Source organism: Lonchura striata, chromosome 6 (genome assembly GCF_046129695.1).
Source record: "Lonchura striata isolate bLonStr1 chromosome 6, bLonStr1.mat, whole genome shotgun sequence".
NCBI lineage: Eukaryota > Metazoa > Chordata > Aves > Passeriformes > Estrildidae > Lonchura > Lonchura striata.
This window is the reverse complement of record NC_134608.1, coordinates 51,918,128-51,939,285: the sequence shown is the minus strand read 5'-3', so window position 1 is coordinate 51,939,285 and position 21,158 is coordinate 51,918,128. Positions and strand designations below refer to the sequence as shown.

The following is a 21,158-nucleotide window of genomic DNA, read 5'->3' as shown; positions in this document are numbered from 1 at the left end:
TTTTTGTCCTTTGTTCCAGAGGGGTGAAAATCCTTTTGGGCAGAGTTGATAAAATTTTTCTATAGAGTTAGTGTAGAAGGAGGGCTTCCTCAGACTTTCAGTAATAATATTTTTTAATAATATATTTTTCATTTTAAGTTCCACAGCATTTGTAGTTCTGTATTTGAATGTGGCTCACATGAATTCGAACACACCGCTTTCACTTGCAGACTTGAATATTTTCCCTGTGCAGGCTCTGTAGATGGAACATTCATGCTCCATGTGTAGAGAATGAGAAAACACATGGACACTTTAGCTGGAATGCATCTGGCACGGCTCTTCCTTGGGGAGATGGAGTGTTCCATAGCTGTGAGTTGCTGTGAGTTGTTTTCTTTTCAGAGTGGCAGAAAGTTGTTCCATAATTGTTCTTTTTCCAAGATGTTCTGGCTTCCCAAATTCTTCTTTTGCGACTTGAGAACTGACTCCATCTTGTAGTCACATGTGTTGTGTCCCTATTACCACAGAGATGGAAAGGTCATGATACTCCACCATTCATCTTTCATCAAAACAAAGGTGGGCAAGATCTTTACCTTGGAAAATTTTCTCCTTGGAAGAGCTTTGAAGGGGCTGTGGATGTCTCAAGTTGACATCACCTAAAGTCAGAGCCTTCAGCAGTGTCTTTAGAGCAGGCAAGTTTTTGTCAGCCAGCTCCTTGGGTGCTCCCGTCCTAACAATTCCATTTTTGAGGATAGTCCCTATCTGTCTCCATGATAAATCTGACAACTGTTCAGCATCGGGTTATTCAGTAAAATCCAGAAAGACAAAGTTAATGTGTGCTCAGAGTGCTCTGTTTTCATGTCTTAGAGGGCATGGCTGCTTGTGGCAGGGACATGGAACCAAGAAGCCAGAATTGTGACAGTAGCAGTTGTCCTCATTCCCTGTGAGTTCTAGATATGCCTCCACAAGACTTGTGTTCATTTTCTGTGGCTGCAGACTGGGCATTCAGCCAGTGCACATTTGTATAATACACTTTCACAAAGAAAAACAGTAAAAATCTACTTTAAGCAGGTTTATCTTTACTTTCATGATGAGAATTCCCCATTTTCATGGAATTACTATCTCAGAACCTTTCCAGTGGTCAGTGTCTGTCAGAACCATTATTTTATTCTTGGGAAAGGTGTAGTGCAGTGATGAAACTTGATTAAATAAGTGGAGGATCCTAGTGAGGAGGAGTCCCTTGGTGTGGAAGGGGAACTATGCTTTGTGGTCAAGTTTTGTTATCTGCTTGCAGTCTCAGTGTCATTGCCTGCAAAGGAAATCTGATAAACCTGAACCTTCTGTGGTGGGTTGACCCTGGTCAGTGGCTAAGCCTCAGTGTTGGTTCACTCCTCTACAGCAATATGGGGGAGAGAATCAAAAGGGCAGAAGTGAGGAAAAGCTTTGTGAGATACAAAGAAGTCCTTGATGCTGTGCGAGTGCTGCTGAGTGACAGCTCAAAGTTTGGTTTATTATCAGCACTGCTGCAGTCATGTACCTGAAACACAGCACCATTCAGGCTGCTTTGAGGGAAATTCACTGAAACTATACCTTGTACCTTCTGTCTCTGAAAGTCTCCAAATTTTGTTACTTCACTGCTCACAGAGTAAGTGGGGAGTACCTGTTTTTTAAGGAAGTGAACACTTGCTTTAATCCTTCTTAGCTAAACCCCCCAGGTTCAGAAGTGTTTGCAGCATGAGGCTGATTTCAGCAAAGGCATTTGTGCTGTTGGCTGTCAGATTATTTCACACTGCTTTCCTGAAGTCACCAAGCTGTTCCTCTTTGACTTCCTGCCCACTGAAACCAGACAGAATTACTTCTTCTTCCAAGTTGTCTCCAGGGCATTTCTTCAGGAGTTGTTAAGAGACCTAGATGGTAGTGGTCTGTGGAGTTAGCTGTTTTGTGAAAGCTTGAACACTGCACCAGTGCAAGCTGTAGAGTAACTGGATGTATTCTTGATTCCTGAGTGAGAAGAGATCTATTTCCTGTAAAACTGATACCAATAAGGTTTGTTCTGTGACTGCATACTCAGCTAACCACTATGGTAAATCAGTATGTCCTCCTTCTGAAATAGATGACCCATTTATCCTTTGTGACTCATTGCACCAAATGTTACCTCAGATGACTTGAAGTATCTGGAATCATTCTGAGTACTTCTGGCAAGCTTTCCTTTGAGTGGGTCAATATTGTTCAGATTTGTTGTAGTAATACTGTTCAGCACTTGAACTTCCCTGAATCCTCCAAAAAAGTGACATCAGATGTGTTTCATGACAGTTGGGGAGCTCATTTTCAGTGATGTTGTGCAAGGTCTGTGGTCTTGGTTGGAAGAGACATTTTGCATCATGCTGTGCTGTGGGGCTGTGCACTCTTGGAAATGGGTGGGCAACCTCACTGCCTAATACCAGATTGACAGGTTACATAATGAGTCATTTCTCTTTTAATAAGAAAATTGGATTTTGGGATAGGTACACAGAAATTCGCTCACCAGCAATTCGCCCAAGTGAAGCTTCAAACTTTCATATTTAAATTTGAGATGTGTTTTTCCTAAACCATGAGCAGCAGATTCTAATTAAAATGTAGAAAGTGGGGTATCAATCTGTTTTTCTTCCTACAGCAACTGAAGGCGCTTCTGCTCCTTAATGAGTTCGCAGCCAAACGTTCTTGGATATGCTCCCAATTACATCAGGGTGTCTGGCCACATTTATGTTCTGGTTCCACTGTTGCAAATCTTTCTAGCCCAAGGGAAGGCTGTGTATGTTACTGGTTATCCATTTCCTTTTATATAGGTGAGAAAATTTTGATATTTAGACCCTCTGCTATTTTTGTTTTGTGTGAAAGAGAAGATTCAAGGCCTTGCTTATCCTTGTGGTCTTTAATGTACCTTATTTTTCAATACTGATTGAATGCATTTCTTACTATATGAAGAAAGAGTCAGGTGACAAGGTAGTCAGCACTGCATGAACACGGCTTCGGTTCTGGTTCTTGATCAGTGAACTTCCTGTAGAGTTATTCCATCATTGCTGTTTCCTGATGTTATGTGTGCAGTGTAGAAGACTGTTTCAATCCCACGAGTTTGCCTTATTTTGTGTAAAGTAACTGAATTGTGAGGCTTTCTATGAGTTAGGATCCATATTAGGTCATTTAATTTAAATCCTGGTGGGAATTTAGAGGCATGTAAGAGTGTTCCTGGCTGATATTTTCTTCAAAACTACTACATAACCAGAAATGCTATTGGAGAATCACCATGCAGTGCCTGTTATAACGCTGAATTCTTCTGCATCTTCTATATGTGGCCTACATAAGAAAACCACAAAACTAAAGATAACTGTATGTTAAAGAAGCTCCATTATTAGGCCACAGTTGAGACCAGGTTATGGCAAGAATGGTTTTCTGTGGCAATGGTACTAATTAATAAAAACGGCATTTGTAAGACTTTATCTGCGTGGGGACACAGAGACTTAAACCCTTAGTGGAGATACTGCAGTTGGATGTAAGTAGCTGTAGTGCTGTAATTTTTTGGTGTTCAGTAATTAATCTTTCACAGAGTATAAAATGGGGATGTCCCTGCTTTGACAGGTCATCTGTCTTTGGTTAGAACGTTGTGATACTATGATGGAAAGTATTTTATAAGTTGAAACATTAATTTTGTGTTCTGACATCTGGCACAAGGGAAATGTCATTTGAGAGCAGCTGTTAGGCTGAAGAAAATTAGTAGTCAAAAACTTGAAAATTAAAGTTTCACTTTAAATATGATGGTCCAAGGAAATGATGTATTTAGTAGGCAAAAAAAAAAAAAAAAAAAAAAAGTGGGAGTGATGAGCTATTAGCTTCAGTGTCTCTGAGTCACCTATAACAGAAGAGCCTCATGGACACTTTTTCTTACACCTCACAAGGTGGCCTCTGCTGGGTCATACCCAGTTTTCTGCCCTGAGGTTCTGGGCTGCATCTGCAGTTGGTGTAGGATGGGTATTTTACATCACATTAATGAAGCATCCCAATCAACATGGCAGCTGTCATTGTGAGATTTGGAAATAAAGCTTTGTTTTATAGGAACTGTAGTAGATCATTCTACTACAGATGCTACTCCTTTATATAAAGTTACCAGAAGTAAAAAGTTTCAGAGCTGAAGCTGGTATGATTCTGTTCCTGTAACAAACAAATTCAATAGCCACTGTTGGTTCTGTGTGTGCATGTGCTGGTGCAATTTTACTAAAAGGATACCACCTCTTAAAGTTTGTAAGGTCGAGCTACTTTGGGGGAAATTAAAGCTGAGAGATGTTATCTTAGAGTTCCTTCCTACTTATGAGTACCTAAGCACTGCATATTAAATCTGAACCTTACATTTTTACTTCTGTTACTTTCTAGATTTAAAACAGTGCCACCTTGCATTCCTTCCCCTTGACTCTCCTTAAGAATCATAGAATCCTAGAATGGTTTGAATTGGAAGAGACCTTAAAGGTTGTCTATTTCCCATACCACCACCATAGACAGGGACACCTTCCACTAGATCAGGTTGCTCAAAGTCCCATCCAACACTTCCTTGAACACTTCCAGGGATGGAGCCACCACAGCTTCTCTGGGTAACCTATTTTCAGCATTCTCACAGTAAAGAATTTCTTCCTAATACCTAATCTGAACCTGCTCCCTTTCAGTTTAAGGCCATTCCCCCATGTCCTGCCCTTGTTCAAGGTCCCTCTCCAGTTCTCTTGTAGCCCCTTTGGGTACTGGAAAGTTCTGTAAGGTCCCCCTGGAGCCTTCACTTCTCCAGGCTGAACAAGCCCAACTCTGTCTCCAGAGGAGAGGTGCTCCAGCCCTCTGAGCACCTCTGTGGCCTCTGGCCTCACTCCTTATGTTGAGAGCCCCAGAGCTGGGTGCTGTATTCCAGCTGGGATCTCAGGAGAGCAGAAGAGAGGAGCAGATTCACCCCCTGTCACCTGCTGTCCGCTCTCCTTTTAATGCAGCTCGGGACATATTTGGCTCTCTGGGCTGCAGGTGCACGTTGCTGGGTCATTTTGAGCTTCCCATCAATCAACACTCCCAAGTCCTTTCTCCTCAGGGCTGCTCTCAATCCATTCTCTGCTTTTTGTTTGTGCTTGGAATTGTATGTGTTCACTTTAAAACAGGAAATAAGATGCCTGCTTTGTAGCAACAATTAGTCTTCAAAATTAGTCTTCAAAAACAGAGTTCAGATCTTCTGTTGCAAATATGTGAACTTGGTATTGCTAGAGCTGTCTCCTGCTTGCTGTGCTTCCTCATGGGATGGAAAAATCTTTCCAGAATTGTCCTTTTGTCTCTCAAAACTGTCCTCTCTGCTTGCTTCTCATGGGTCTGTGTATTGGTGAGCACAAAGTTGAAATGCAGTTATCAGCCAGCTCTGGGAAGTGCTTTGCTTACTCTTTTGCAACATTGCATTCCCTGTTAATTAGATGTATCCGACTCTCTGGTGCCTTCGAAACAAGTCAACGCTTGAGAAGACACATTTGGTCTTGTACAGTGACAGTTTTTCTCATCAGCAGAATTTTCAGGTGATAATTCATGCTGGTAATCTAAATTTATCTTTTTTCAGAGATAGAATGTGGTAGGGATAAGATTGTTCTTGCAATCTGAGTATTTACTTGATGTCCTTCTAACAGGGTCTAAATGATGTTATACGAACAGTTGCAATTTTTCAAGCAAGAAATATTTGTGTTCTACTTAGTGCTTGTTAACAGGGAAAGTGTGTACTTTCACATAGCTTTTGAGAACCCATTTTCTTGACACTTTTCATTTAGAGATACAATAGGCATGAAGACCTTGTCTTTCCTTTTGGAATGATCTTTCCAATTACTTTTTATGAGACATTTAATTTCAGAGCTCTTTACTTTTTGACTGAATTTGAACTCTGTGACTCTTTCCCTCAAAGACAGCTACTTGTTCAGACTCTTGGATACAAATGTGAGCTTCAGGACAAGTCTCATTGTTTACCTTAGAAAAATATCTTTGTCCAAGAGTTTACACATCTTTTACAACACAAGATCCAACCCCAAACTTGGTGTATGCTTATTCCATGCTGTATACCCAGCTACTATTAATTTACTCTCCCAAACAGACCAGATCTAATATTTTTCTGTATGCATCAGTTTTTGGAAGAACTTGCTGAACTCAAGACACTGTCTCTGTAAAATAATTTTCCCCATCTCAAATCTTAAAATAAGCAATAGAAAAATAAGTGTGCTGATGGGTTGAACTGATTAGCAGCTGGGTGATGTATTTCGTGGTTTGTATTCCTGCTTTATTGTGAGTGTGTTAATGGCTGAGAGCTGAAGGCAGTGGGCAGAAGCTGGTGGGCTGACACAGTGCACTACAGAAACCTCATTTCCTTAGGAAAGCAGCTGGGGGAGGGTGAAGAGGTCCTGTTGGAGCAGAGGAGCTCAGGGTCAGGAGGTGCTGAGAGCACTGGTGGGTTTTTGGGAAGGAGGTAGACCCAGAAGCAGAACTGTGCAGGTGTTCAAAGCCTGCAGTGCAATAACACTGGTGTTGCACACCAGGCTGCTGTGGAGCTGTGGAGAAAAACTGCTCAGAGCCAGGGGCTGAGATTCTGCAGGGATCAAGACTTTTAGGAATTCAGGTGTCAGTAGCTTAGTGCTCACACTGTGACTTTTTATTCCTCCCCTCATCCAAAAAAAATTTTTTTTGGGGGGGGTGGGTTTATTACTTTATTTTTTGACTTTTTTATCCCCCCTTACTTTAAATTCTTATTGAGCACTTCTTAAAATGCAAATGGAACCACAGTATTAGGAAGCTTCTTAGGGCTTTTTGTAGAGGATTTAGTCTGCAACTTTCCTATGTTCTTTAGGCCCTGAGAGGTCTTATTAAAATTTTCATTTCCTGATTGGATAGATGGATTTTCCAAATGAATAATTTAATATGGTACTGTAGATGACACTTCAAATGAAATTACTTTGAGCATAATTTCAGTTTTTACTTTGTTATTTCACTCTCATTTTCCCGCAGGATGTCATAAGAAGGAATCTCTTGTTTATCAGTGTTCACACAAGTGTGAGTGAAGGGGATTTCAAAAAACCCCATAACCATATTATTTAACATTTTCAATAGAGCCACAGTAGCATATTTCCATATTCAGTTGAATGTGCCAGAATTTTGTTTAGTGTTTTTATCTGTATTGTGCCTTGCATAGATCTAATTATGACTTTTCTGGCTATCACCACATATGATTAGACACTTCCAGAAATTATTTTGTGTATCTGAACAAATAATGTACAGTCAGTAAAATGATAAATGTGGGATTCCCACCCCATGGCCCCAGATTATCTCTGTATTCTCTGCTCCTCGGAAAAAAAATTGCATAATAGGAAAAAAACCCAAACCATAGCAGAATGTAAAACATGACTATACTTAAATAGTAAACCAAGTGTTTCAACATCTTTATGTTTTAAGTATTGCATTGCAAAGTTATTTTTTACATAAGTTACATTGCAAACATTACAAACTTACATTGCAAACTTGTGTTTTAAGTGTTGCATTTAGACCTGATTCTTCATATTCAGGAGTCCTGTAAATAAATACTGATACAGAAGAATTGTTGCATGTAGTCTTCTTTACCTATTATAGTCCTGTAAAGTGATTTTAAAAAAATAATTTTTAGCACATGGACGGACTTCTTTAAGAGAAAATGTAGAAAGCTTTTTCGTGAAGTCTTTGCTGAATTTTATAGTATGAATAACTTTCCTGTATACTCCACAAAATCAGATTACAGTAACAGCTACTTACATCTCTGGAGTGTAAATATCTGAAATCTGATTCTGACCTTGCCATCTGTGTTTGGTTAAAAAAATCAACCATACAAAAAGTAAAAAAAAGGTATAAGAGAAAAATATTTGCACAGACTTTTTTTTAATTAATTCAAATTTTGCTGAAATGGGTGCTGATTAAAGTGTTGAAATAACAATTGTGAAAATTTAAAATTGTTTTGGTAAAATTAGAGTCCTACAGTTATATTCAGGAAGATTCAAAGTGGAACTTGTTTTTATTAATTTGGTATATCAGTTAAAGATAATTCCAGAGAATGGTTGTAGAAGGAAGATAACTTATTGAAAACAGTAATAGTATTTAGCAAATAGGATAGGATTATTTTTAAAGCTGGGTAAGTAAACATAATTAATTACAACTGAGAAGCTGCCTACTTGTTTTTAAGCATTAAAGACATTGATTCAGAGTACAAAGCTGAGTATGATTTTGACATCCTGATTTTTATACCTTCCTTGAAAATAAATAGCAAATATTTTCTCCAAGAGAGTTGGGAAGTTTTTTTCAGCTCGGTATGTTCAAAAGACTGCCTGTTTAATACAGAGTGTTTATTTGAAGTCTGATCTTCCCTTCCTATGCAGAAGCTGGCAAAAATGATTTGTTTGCAAACAAGAAGGGGAATTGTCAGTGAGCAGGAAACTTTCTCCCTGCCAGCTGCCCAAGCTTTTTTCAAATTTCTTGAATATTATGCCAACTGTTGGGTAGGGAGTTACTTGAAATTTTTTTAACATTCATTGTTGTTTTATTGTCATTTCTTAAAGGCTTTTGCAAAAGCACCCAGTAAAAATACAGTGTTTGTCCAGGAGTGTGTTACATCCCAAACTAATGTCTGGAAGGAGGAGTCCCGAGGTGCAGCTGTTCCAGCCAGGCTGCATTCATTGTATCAGCAATACCTTGATAAAATACTGTGGGAGTTGGAATCCTGCTGAAAGGTGGGGGATGATGGTATGAAAATGGTTATTCAGGAGCAGCTGGCACTACGATAGGTGAGGGCCAGAAAAGCTTTTTAAAGGACAGCTCGTGCTGTTGCAAAGTTCCCACTGGAGCTCTTAAAGATGAGAGAGGCAACGGCAGCAAAATCAAGTAACTTTTTACAGAACTTTGCAAACTGCCAGTGAGTTCATTGCCACTGGTCACTGAGGTTTTGTTCTCAAAAGGGGCTTTCAGCATGAGGCAGCACTTTGCAGGACAGTTTTCCAAGGATAATACTGAGTTTTTGGCATTTGGCAGCATTAGAGGGACACTGCTGCTGCAGCTGAATAGGCCTCTAACCTGTGGTGATGATGGTAACATCCCTATTCATTCCCTCTTCTTCCTCCTCATTCTGCTTCCCTTTTCTCCATTTCCTTCCTCTTCTGCTTTTTATGGTATTTATCTGTTTTCGTTTTGCTTGGCACTGATACAGCTTCAGTGGATGAAGTTCATCCTAAATGTGAATTTCCCCATGAAGAGCTGTTTTAGAGTACCAGTGGCTAACCAACTGATTCAGTGGAGTAAGATGTGGCATGTTTTGTCATATTCCCACTTTTTACCTTAATTAAAATACAAGCTAGAATATTTTCCCTCCTTTATTTACAAAACATAGAAATTGTTTCTGATAGCCAGGAGCAAGGGAAATGCTAGCCTGCCTAGGAGATTATCCATTGCAATAGTGGAGAGCATGATCCTGCAAGTAAGATGCCAGTCTATGATTTGGGTGGTAATGATTGAGCCTGTTTCTTGTACATCCCTTTCTTTGTGCTCTGCAAATGACACAAGTACAAAAATCAAATAAATACCAAGACAATTCAGGATTTTGAACCATCACAAGTATTTCAGGTAGTCCTGACTGCAGTGCCAATACATCTGGGGGAAGACTGAAATGCTACTTGTTTTTATTTCCCCTGCTAAGTTAAACAAATTTTTCCTGTTTACAAAGAAAAGAGCCTGAGGGTTGCCTTATTCCATTATTTGCTGCATCCTTGATGATACTGCAAGCCTCCAGAACAGCTGCCATTCAGATTCCCAGCATTGTTGGATTGTTGTATGCATCTCCCTGACCTGGTTTAGAGGAACTGAGTCTGAGCTGTGCCAGTTGTACAAAGAGTGTCTATGGTCCCTGTGAGAAGCCTGTCTACATTCCTAAACATGCCAGCATTTTGTCTCACCTTTTGTAGGCATAGGCTGCAATAAAGACTTTATTCTCTTGAAGAAATCAGAATTAAATGCTCTTTATGTAAACTTCCATGTCCTGCCCACTTCAGACTTTAAAATGCACATGGCCTGTGTTGTGCTGGTGGGGGTTGGACAGATTTTTTCAGAATTTCATTTATTTTAAGCCTATCAAAGAAACATTTTCTTTCTAAGTGTTTATATTTGTTCTCCTTTGGCTTCTTGTTCCCTTTTGTTTCAGCACTGACTTCTGTATAGGGACTGAATTAAAATGGGGATATCTTCTGTAGTATTTTCTGTCTTCTGCAGAAGATTTCTGTAGTGATGTTTATAAAGGTACAGGGAGGCCCCAGGTACATTTGTGTTCCCAAGATGGAACATGAGTTGTCTTCATGCTTCTGTGAAAAGCATTTCCAAAACACCTAAAAGTGACAAGAATCCTGAGTAGTTTAAAACTTCTGCAAGGTTCAAGTAAAGAACTTTGCTATGAAAAGAATTTTACTTCAGAGCAGATTTTAGTGATGTCTTTAGCACTGGCTCCTGTTTTGAGAAGGATCAGAGGTTCTGTGCTCTGCCACCTGCCTGTGCATCTTTCACACTGACAGTGTGTTCCTAACTCTGAACGTGGAAAGTTGTACTTCTGAATACTTGACATTGTTTCTTACCTTTACATCTACAGTGGTCATTTTAAACAATTTTCCATGGAATAATTACTCATGTTCTCTGTGATCTGTTGCTTGTTTCTTCTTCAGGCCTGAAAATTATACCTTTTGTAACAGATCACCAAACCTTATTATACCTTTTGTAACAGATCTTCCATTCAAAGCTTTGCATGTTAACAATACTTGGTGCTCAAATGCATTTTTATCAGGGGTTTGTGAGTGAAAAGACAAGAGTGTATCACAGTCCTCATTAATTTGGAATGTAAGTTACATGAACAGCTTGCTTCTGGAATTTCAAGGGCGAACAAGAGATGGCATGTGACCTTTAATGGGGAAAGATTTATACAAGAAGGGAGTTTAGGGGACTAGGGTTCAGGAACCAGCAAATTATGCCAGAATTTTAATGTGTTGCATGTTTGTACTGTTTAAAGAAAAATATGGGAAAAGGAAAAGGAGGGCAGATCAGAAGTTAGCTGGGAAGAAAAGTTGCTTTTCCCTTTGTAGCTTAAGGTATAGACTGCTTGTTCAGAATTCTTAGAGGCTGAAATTTGGGGTTTGGTCTTGGCAATTCACTCTGTAAGTACTATATGTGGGCAAGAATTTAATGTCTAAAGTTTTGAAGCCTAATTTATTTTGTGGTCAACTGTGATTCGTAATGGATTAACGAGTTAAGCCCTCTTAAAGGTAGGACAACTATTGGATGAGAATGATAATGTTTATTTTAACCTGGCATCTTTAGTGAAAATGCAGTTCATTGCTGTAAGTGCCAAATTGCAGTTTGGAAAAATGGTTGCAGTGTTTTTACTTTTGTACTTCACTTTATGCCACAAAACTTCACAACAAAATGAAACAAAAAATACTGCAATTCAGTTGACATATGGGAATAGTTTTGCTTTTGTAGGAATGACTATTAAGATAACAATATGAGTGTTTGATAACGATAATAATGGCAGTAGTTTTGTTAGAAATGTCTCTCGTTACTGGCAGGCATGTTTTGTATATATAATTAATAATGAGAGCAATTGCTGTTTCATGTGGAGCACGCTGTTAATGTGCAGTGATTACCCATGCTCTGCTCTCACACACAGTAGTTTGCATTTAGTTGATTGTTGTCTGAGTGATGTCTGAAGTGCATCTGAGTTCAAGTGATTTAAAAAAACCTCCAGAATCTTTTGTCTGACTGGTCAGAATTCAGTGAACAGTGCTAGTCATGGGCTTTCCACCATAGTTTTGGGCGGCTTGCACGTTATTTGAAAGGACACCAAAAGACAAACATTCTTTTCTTGCAGGCTCTTCCTGGTGGCTGTGGCCATCTGAAGCCATTGACACTGCAATGAACTCTTTTTCCAGTTCAAAAATGAGGTGTCAGTGTTAATGAGTGTCAGTTCACAGAATCATTTAGGTTGGAAAAGACCTTCAAGGTCATCAAGTCCAACCTCTGACCCAACAACACGGTGCCAACCAGACCGTGGCACTGAGTGCCACATCCAGTCATTGCCTGAACTCCTCCAGGGATGGTGACCCCACCACCTCCCTGGGCAGCCCATTCCAGGGTCTAACCACCTCTTCCATGAAGAAATTCTTCCTAATGTTCTTAAAACCTCTGAAATCTTGGTAGGTCTACAAAGCAGATACTATCAGGCACAAACTGAGGAGGTTGCTACTGGTGTTCACTGTGTGCATGTTTTTAATGTGGTGTCACGTTTGTTTAATTAGCTTTAGTTAATAGGAATTTCACCAGGGCACTGAGGGAATGTCCTTTGAGTGTTAAGAATTAATAAAAGGGGCTTGAAAGAAGGGTAGATACAGAGTGAAGGGAATGTGGTCAAAATCTGAAGGTATTAACAGGAAAATCTGAATCACCTTTATAACTTTTTTCCTCATGTGGCTTCAATATTTTTGTAAAGTTGTCAGTAGTTATCAGTAGCATATATTGAAACAAATGATAGTTGTTGAAATACACGACCTGATATTTTTCTGTTTCTTCCTGTTATGCTAAAGCAGTCGAGAATGCAAATTCACTTGGGTGTTGAGTTGCAGCCACCTCTTGGATAATTTGTTATTTTCAGACACAACTGCTCTGCTGAAAGTTGGATGATTTAATAAAAATCAGCTGAAGGCAGATAGTGTCCACACCCCCTCACCCCCAACCATGGGATTTAGGGACTTACTGTAATTCTGCTGATATTTTGCTGGTTAGATTGAAAAATGTCAACAGAGAATCAACAGTAATTGCAATATAAAGTATTGGGAAAATGTGGTGAGCATATGGTACTGGACTGGGTTTGTTATTAAAGGAAGTGCAGCTGCTGGGTCTTCTTTTACACAGGAGATTCTTTCAAGTGCTCTGGGTCTAAACATTTCCCAAAGAAGGCAGCTTGTAGCTCAGTAACTTCTGTAATTGAAAAGAATAATTTTATTTATTTTTCAAATTTATCAAATTGCAATGAATTTTACCTTGTGATTGCAAACATAGAAAACTCTGAGAAGATTCTGAAGAATTGCCCTAGTTTTGAACGAGGGCAGATTCATTAAAAAAAGAAAACCCAAAAGTCCCCTCAAGCCCAACCAAATTTTAGTGGGATGGAAAGCGTGTCTCCTACCTATCTCTGTTGTATTCAACTTAAGAAATCATGTGAAATAGTTAGATTTTATGCATTATAAGTAGATTTGTAAATCTGTATCACAGAACTTTTCTGTTGAAGGATTAACAGTGCTCCTTCTGTTGGTGTTTTGTTTTATTTTTTTACTCATATCTGATGGATGTGAATACTTTTCTAATGCTCATATGTTGAACACAGAGCTGTTCACTTCCCTTTTTTCCCCCTTTAAAATGTTGCATTTCTGTGATACATTCTTCAGGTACTGTTCCATGAACTTTTTGAAAATTATAGTCTCGGTATTTATGTTGATGCGTTCCTGAAGATCCATCATTACTGCTGTGGGCTGTAAGTTTGACTGTTTAATACCTGGAATGTTTGTGAGGCTTCTGTGAGCTGTTCTGAACAGGATCCTTTTCTAAACTTTTTGAGAACTCGGATACCAAATGAGTTGGGCTGAACTAGAGGTGGATAGAAAGCATTTTGGTTTTCAGGTGTTTTCCCACCAGTGGGGACAGGCTGGTTCTGGGGACACAAGGAGGGACATGGTGCTGCACCTCTTAGGGAGCTCCTCCATGGGATGTGTGGAGATTTTTCTTTGATCCCAGAGGTGACCTCAAGTGCAAGTTCAGGCAGCATAAGAAGTTTGTGTGGCTTTCATAAAATGCTCAACAGCACATCATTTTCTTCAGGGAAATTCCTATGGAGTTTTAGTATCCTTCTTGAAAGCAAAATGGAATTACACGTAGTAAACTCTAACACTGGTGGCCAGCATTAGTGGCCTTCTAAGGAAAGCAACCTAAAAAACCTGATAAGCTTTTAACATAGAGGAGAGAATATTAAAAACTCTTAAAAGAAAGTGTACATCTCTCGATTCTGAATTAAGAGCTTCCTCTACTGTAATGTAGGGAGAGTCTTTGTAGCAGTCAAGTAAAAAGAGAACTAGAAGGATTGCTAGCTTCAGAATATGATGAAGTAGAAGAAATTTTGAGCTACTTTCCTGAATGTCATTATTTATAAGTGTAGTTAAGTATAAGTAGTGTCAGAGGTCTCAGTCTCTTGTAAACTGAATTCAGAGTTTAAAAAAGTCACCTGTGTTCCCACAGGGAATCTTAGAGAGCATATACATAGCAGGGACTGTTTGCTGCTGTAACTCTTTGATATGTCCTTTTCCAGAAGTATCTTTTCAGCTCAGTCCTTCTGCCCTTTCTTGCAGGCTGAGCTCTGCCTGGAGGGTGTCTGTGCTCACCCTGCCTTGGGTGCATTTGTTTGCTGTCTCTTCTCTGTGCCACCTGCCAGCCCTAGAACAACTGGAGGAAGAAGAGATTTGACAGAGAGATGACTTAGGATAAGCAGATAATGTGGTCATTTGAGACTTGAACTCACCAAGGGGAGAAGTTCTGACACTGTCAGTGAAGGAGCAGCCCCTTTATGCAGTCACCTGCTCCACACTCACTACTGCTCTGCATAAAGCAATGGAAAGGCCTTGCTAGAGCACATGGGGGGGAACACTTACCAGTGGGATCGGTGACTGGTGACCCTGTTCAGTTCTTACAGTCTGACAGGGAGCTCCTTTTCCTTACAAAAACTGCAGCTGGAGTCATGTCTGAATTTGTTCCTTGCTTTCTGGCACATCCTGGCTCTGCCTTCTGAGCATCTCTGCAGCTCCTCTGTAACTGAGCTACTTCCCTTGGCTTTTAGCTTGCTGAGCTGCTGCACAGAGCCCCCAGCTCTGTGTGATTGCAGGCTGCCCTTGGCAGCCACACCGTGTGCTACCTTGGGGCTGAGATTGCTTTTGGGAGTTTTCCTCTTTGTAGTTTGTATGGCCATTGTCCCAAGAACATCTGTTCTCAGATTATTCCCAAGAGACAGTTCCAGAAGGTTAAGTGTAAATATGCACAAACTGGAGACAACTTACTAACTTCTTACTGACCCATCAAATCGGTTCTGCCCAAATGCCTTATAAGATGTTTTGTGGTTTTTAAGATAACAGCAAACTCAAACTGTAGATTAGCAGGAAGCTTAGAGGAAGCCTATTTTCTTTCAGTATAACACTGATTTATGCTAGCAGACTTGAGTTGTGTCAGACTGAAAATGGTTTTTTATGGTAAAGCCAGGAGAGTAATGTATTCATTGCTGCTGCCTGGGTGTCTGCAGAGGAGGCAACACATATGGACTGCTACTACTAATACATAAGTTGGACTGCTTCATAATATCAGAATACAGCTTTAAGAAGAACATCTTCAAGAAGATTTTCTCTGACAAGAAAATTTTTAGCAATTTGAATGCTTAATCTCAAAATTTTGTGATACAACTTTAAAGAAAAGATGATTCAATTAGATAAGACGGGTCAGCTATTAAAAGGTATTTTAAATGGTTGCAAATTCCAACTTTGCTATTGATCTATGGAACAGACTGAAGAATGAGACACCCTGGACAGCAGCCCTGTGGAAAGGGACCTGGGCTCTTTGAAGTTACAGCTTCTTCCTTAGGGGGAGAGGAGATGCAGGCACTGGTTTCTTCTCTCTGGTGACCAGCACCAGGACCTGATGGAATGGCCTGAAGCTGAGTTAGGGGAGGTTAGGTTGGATATCAGGGAAAGGTTTTTGCAGGATTTATTGTAGGATTTCAGAAGGTAAAACCAAAATTCTTGTTTGTACGTGCATTTCCTGTACCATTCAGGCTGACGCAGCGCTACAATTGTGGTGTTTCCAAAATTTATCTATAGCACTGTTGCTTCCAAAAAAAGGAACATGTAAAAAAAGAGGACAGTTGCATCAGAAAATTTACCAGAAATTATCGGGTTTTCTTCACATCTTTCTGTGTGGAAAACCACTGCTGACTTGTGCAAGGAAACCAATGAGAAATACTGGCAGAGAGCTAGTGTGTCCTGGATGAATCATGTTCTAATCTGCGGATTTATTTCAATCTATAGGCTTCTTTTGGAAGATTGCTTCTTGAGAAACTATTGCTTTCTTTTTTAGATATCACATTATCCATTGTATTATTCTTAAACTCACTGCTGCTTGTAGAGAGAGACTGAAATTATCAGTAATCATTTATCACTTTGAAAATGTGTGTGAGAGGCAGAGGCTGGATGCAGCTCTTAGCTTCATTTCCTGTAGTGATTCCTTGTGTTTCTGCTAGAAAATGTGAAGACTGTATTTATTATATAACTTGCAAGACACATTAGAGGACTGTGTTCTGCCTCTTGTGGCAAAAAACTTACTAATATTGGGTATATTTTGAAAATATTCTCAAATACATGGTGACTTCAATTCCACCATTTTGCCTTTAAGTAATTGAGTTTTATCTTTCAGCAGGACCAACAGAAGGTTTGGGGAAAATAATACAAAGATTTCCTCAGAAGGACTGGGAAGACACTCCTTTTCCACAGGGAATAGAGTTGGTAAGTTTGCATTACATTTTACAATTTTTAGAATTTCTTTCACATGCAGTTGGAAGATACATCTGCCTTCATGTATGATCTGTATTGTTTAATCCAGCAGGGCATGAGTAGAAATTAGTGAGCACAGGGGTTAGATAAAAGGTTTAAGAACAACAATTTTGGCTAACAGAAGATAATTTATTCTGGTATGTACAGCTAAGTAAATATTCCTAGAATATAGAAAATGTCTGCTGTAAATTTATAAACCGTGTATTTAAAAGAAATGCTTATTTGTGCCTCTACGTTTTTGTGAGTAACCTTCAGATGGGAGATGACTTTTCACTGTCATGTTCAAATAATTACAAATGTGTATTTATATAATGTGGATTTTAAAAAGAAATTAATATGATATCTCAATAAACTGGATTTATTAATGGTCAGCAAGGCTGGTGTGCAGGGATCGATCTTGAATAGAAGATTCCCAAGGTGCTGCTTCTTTCCCTTCCTTGGTCTCTTCTTGTGGGATGCAATGAAAAGGTGTCTCTCACTCAGTTGGATCAAGGTTTCACTCAGCATCTTGTCCCTAAAAATCCTGAAGAGACACAAAGGACTGTGGTCATATTCTGAAATGAGGCTTCTGAGAAGTCAGAGTGAAACTTTCACTGGCGTGAACTGAGCAACTTCTGGGACAGGATGAGCTACAGGAGGAGATGGGCTCTAAGAAATGTTGCAATAGGAGTTGCAGTGCTGTAGGGCACAATCAGCTGCAGAGGACAAAGACAGTGACACTTCACTGAGTTTATTGCACAGGTACAGCCACCAGAACAGCTTTTCCCAGCCTGGCACCTTTCAGGCAGTGTTCAGCTCCTTGCTTCTGCTCTCTCCCTGAGAGGTGCCTTCGCTCCCTGCGCTGGCGTACGCGGCCGCGTGCTCCTTTTCTCTGGTTCTGTGGTTTCATTTCTTCACAGCCTGGGACCAGCCCGGGGCTTTGGGCACCAGCCTTGGCTTTCAGCACCAGCCTTGGCTTTCAGCACCAGCCTGGGCTTTCAGGGCTTGCCATGCCCTGGTCTTTGGGATGAGCAGGATTTGTCATGCACGTGATGGAATTGCAGCCTCTGTGGTGCGCTTGCACAACAGCAGGTTTGGCAATGCTGAGCTCTGCTGAAATGGGGGAAGCTCCAAGGTTCAAGCAGGAGGGTTCATCTTGCCTCAAAAGAGCCCAGAGGCTGAGTCATGGAGAGATTTCCTCTGTCCCACAGATGTGCCTGACCTCCTTCAGAGAAAGCAACAGGTTTGACTACCTGTGAAGATATGGAATAGGCACAGCTTCTCCTGAAGCAGTGAATCTTAATCTGTGCCCAGGTGTTATCTCCCGCTTAAGTTTAATTGTAGGATTTTAGCACCACAAGAAACACAGTTCTAAAGGAAGATTTTCTTTTAATGGGGAAAAAATGTTATTTCTGTATCAATTCTCAAATGACTCTTTAGGCAAAGCCATTAAGACATTAGGCTTTCCAACTAAAACAAAATCTGACAATTTAAGAACATAGATTCATCCAGTTGGCAAAATCAGTCAAATTCTGATCAGCTTTCCAAGTGTGGTAAATAAAATTTTAGTTAATGAAGATTGAGGAATTAGAGACAGTGCAGAGATCAAGTACTAAAGTAAATCACATACGAAAGTCAGATGTTGGCAGGAAGTTTTTTTCAAGGTTTTGGATGAGTCTAACAAGAATCAACATTAATTCATGGAAAGGAAAGAAGAAAAGCTGCATTACCATGTTCTGGTTGTCACCTTAAGGGCAGATTTAATATCATTAAGGGCAAATGTTGTTAAATATGTGTTTCCTGAGGTAAAATTTAAGGAAAAAGAGATGGGGGAAAAAAGGTAAGAATAGAATAGTTGACAAATGTATATGAGACTGAAGAGATACATATTTATTAATAGCACTTAGTTCTATGAGAAGTTTGAGTTAATATCCTCTTAAATGTACTTCATCTTCTTTGAAAGATCTGTATGGTTTCTGTTACATGGGAAAAAAGCCATGGTTTGTATCTGAAAAACATGTCAAGCTCTCTTCACTGTGTTCTCATGAAGGAAAAAGGCCAAGGCTTTTCATGCTTAATGATAGGATTGAAGGGAAATTTGCTCTTTGAATGTTGTCTTTTGCCAATGGTTGTTCTCTTGCTGTGAAAACCTTCAGCTGATTATTGGTGATGATCTCAGCATGCCGCTCACTTGCTGCCAGCCCTCTCAGCTCTTCTATGAATTCTTTGCCTGAAAATTTAGACATTTGTGTCATTTTTCCAGGTTTTTTTTTTTTTTCCAATAAGATAGATTGAATGGGGTGATTTGTATTGACATGTAATAGGTGATGCATCCACAGAACAGCCCAGGCTGGAAAGGACCTGGAAACGTGCTTTGGTCCAGCCTTTCATGGGAGAGGAGGCATAGCTGAGATTATCCTACCACCTTCCACCCTCTCCAGTCTCATCTCAAAAACCTCCAGCAGTGAGAACTCCAATGTCCCTAAATGATCTATCATTTATGTCCTATTCATGTTGTTAGTGGCATTTTATGGGACAAGACAAGTGGAAAAGACCTGTGCACACCCACACCCCTCAAGCTTTAGTGCTTTAAGATGGAAAATGCCTTCTGGGAACCCTTGTGGTCTATGTAGCTTGTAGGGATGCCATTAGTCCAAGCTCCAGCCAAAGTGATAGATGAAAATCCTCTGAGAGTTTTTCGGAGGGCTCTTCTCTTTGCCAGCCCTTCATGCCCCCATCCTTGTGGCTTGAATTCACAGGATCAGATTTCTTAGACATAATTAAGGCAATGTAAAGAGTGGAGTTGTACGGGTAATTTTAAAGTTAAATAAGAAAACAGCATCAAGTGATTTAACTAAATTTTTGAGCCCAGTTTTGCCTGAACAGGCACCCATGGGACAAACTGGGACTACTGGACCTGCCTTTGACTGAGTAAAAAGACCATCTTATCTAGGAATTATGGCTCAATTTCACCTTTGTCTATATTTTGTAGTTTTGGTAGTTTGACACAAATATACAGAGAATTGGGTCATTATAAAACATAATTACAGTCTGAACTTCAGTGAAGGGTGTTGTATTTGATGTATGTGTGTTCTGGATTAAAGGATTAAGAGTTACTCCAACTGTGTCTATTTTTATAGAGTAGTATAATAGCTATGTTCTGGTCACAGACACATGAGATTGGGAGTAAATGTATTGTCCAGAATTCAACAGAAATATACTCTATTCAGTTTTATTCGGGTCAAGTACTTTAATCTGTCTTGTTCAGTAAATTATGTGTTTTCTGGTTGTCAGTGGTGAGAAAAACAGTGAGTCTCTGCTGAGGGAATGATGCTGTCAGGGCGTGTTGGTCAGTTTTCTTACACCTCTTGTCTGCATCCCCTGAAATGACCTAAAAAGATTAAGAAAAATTTTTTTTGCATTTGCCATTTCACTGAAGATTTCACAGCTTTAAACCTTGTTCTGTTTATAACTGAATGCAGGAACTTTGATAAGCCACCTGCAAGTTGCTGTGAAACATACCTTAAGTCTTTTGCAATGGGTTATTGATAATTACAGTAGCTGCTAAGGGGCTGAAGACTTTTTTACCACTTGTTAAATTGTGTGATGCAATTGTGAATAAGATATGATATTTCTTAATGTTATATATCATAGTATATTGAGTGTTACTTCAGAAGCAATAAAATGCACTCATTCCGTTTGTTAGAACCTTTTGTGGGCTATTCAAGAGAAATTTAAGGAACAATTTCAGTTTAGAATCTGAGCATCTTCATTTTTCTGACAAATAGCAGTCCATCTGCAATTTATTGACAAATGCAGGTCAGAGTGAATTTCTTCCAGTTCCATGGAAGTAAGCTGACTTTGTGAGGTAGAGATTTATGGTCATTCTTAAAGTTAGTAAAATACTTGTCTCAGAAAAGCATTTCAGTCTTTGGTTTTTGAAAGAATGCAGTTAGAACACACCAATCTGGTAGCTGCCCCCAATGATATTTTAAATGAACGTTTTTAGGTATCCTCCATAGTCAGCCTGTTTCTGAGAAGTTTTTTCAGATGCAGCTTAAGTGTAAAAATAGCCCTGTAAAGTCAGCTGAGATGTACAGAGCAGTGTAAGATGAGGACAATCAAACTTCTTGATTTGCTTGTAGAAAGAATGCTCGAGAGTGTGTGTTGGTTGAATAAGCTTTATATTTCTGCATATTTTTCTTATTTCTAATGCAGTTTTAATTCCACTGTGTAACTTTCTAGACATCATAATTAGTTACACATCAGAGGAAGCTTTGGTATGTAATGTTATGCTGTAAAGTCATTTTTGTCCCAGGGCTAAATTAGCTAAACTAATTCATCATTACTCAGTGTTGGGAGGCTGTTCTTAATGAGGCCAAGGAAAGTCATACCTAGAAACAGTTACATTGTCTGGATTGGAACTGGGTATGGTGTGGTTCTGCAGTTTGTGAGTAGAAGGGAAGTTGGGTATTGGGAAATTTCCCA

General features: G+C 39.5%; 1 protein-coding gene across 4 annotated transcripts in view; it reads left to right on the top strand.

Annotated features, from left to right (window-relative positions):
- The window catches only part of SBF2 (SET binding factor 2), a 230,214-nt gene that overhangs the window by 27,799 nt on the left and 181,257 nt on the right, over window positions 1–21,158 (top strand). For 3 of the 4 annotated variants that reach the window (XM_021529473.3, XM_021529472.3, XM_021529470.3), the window contains exon 2: window positions 16,555–16,643. In XM_021529473.3, coding sequence (XP_021385148.2) covers window positions 16,555–16,643 — 89 coding nt within the window. The remainder of the gene's footprint in view (window positions 1–16,554; window positions 16,644–21,158) is intronic. The other variant, XM_021529471.3, reaches the window with a different exon arrangement.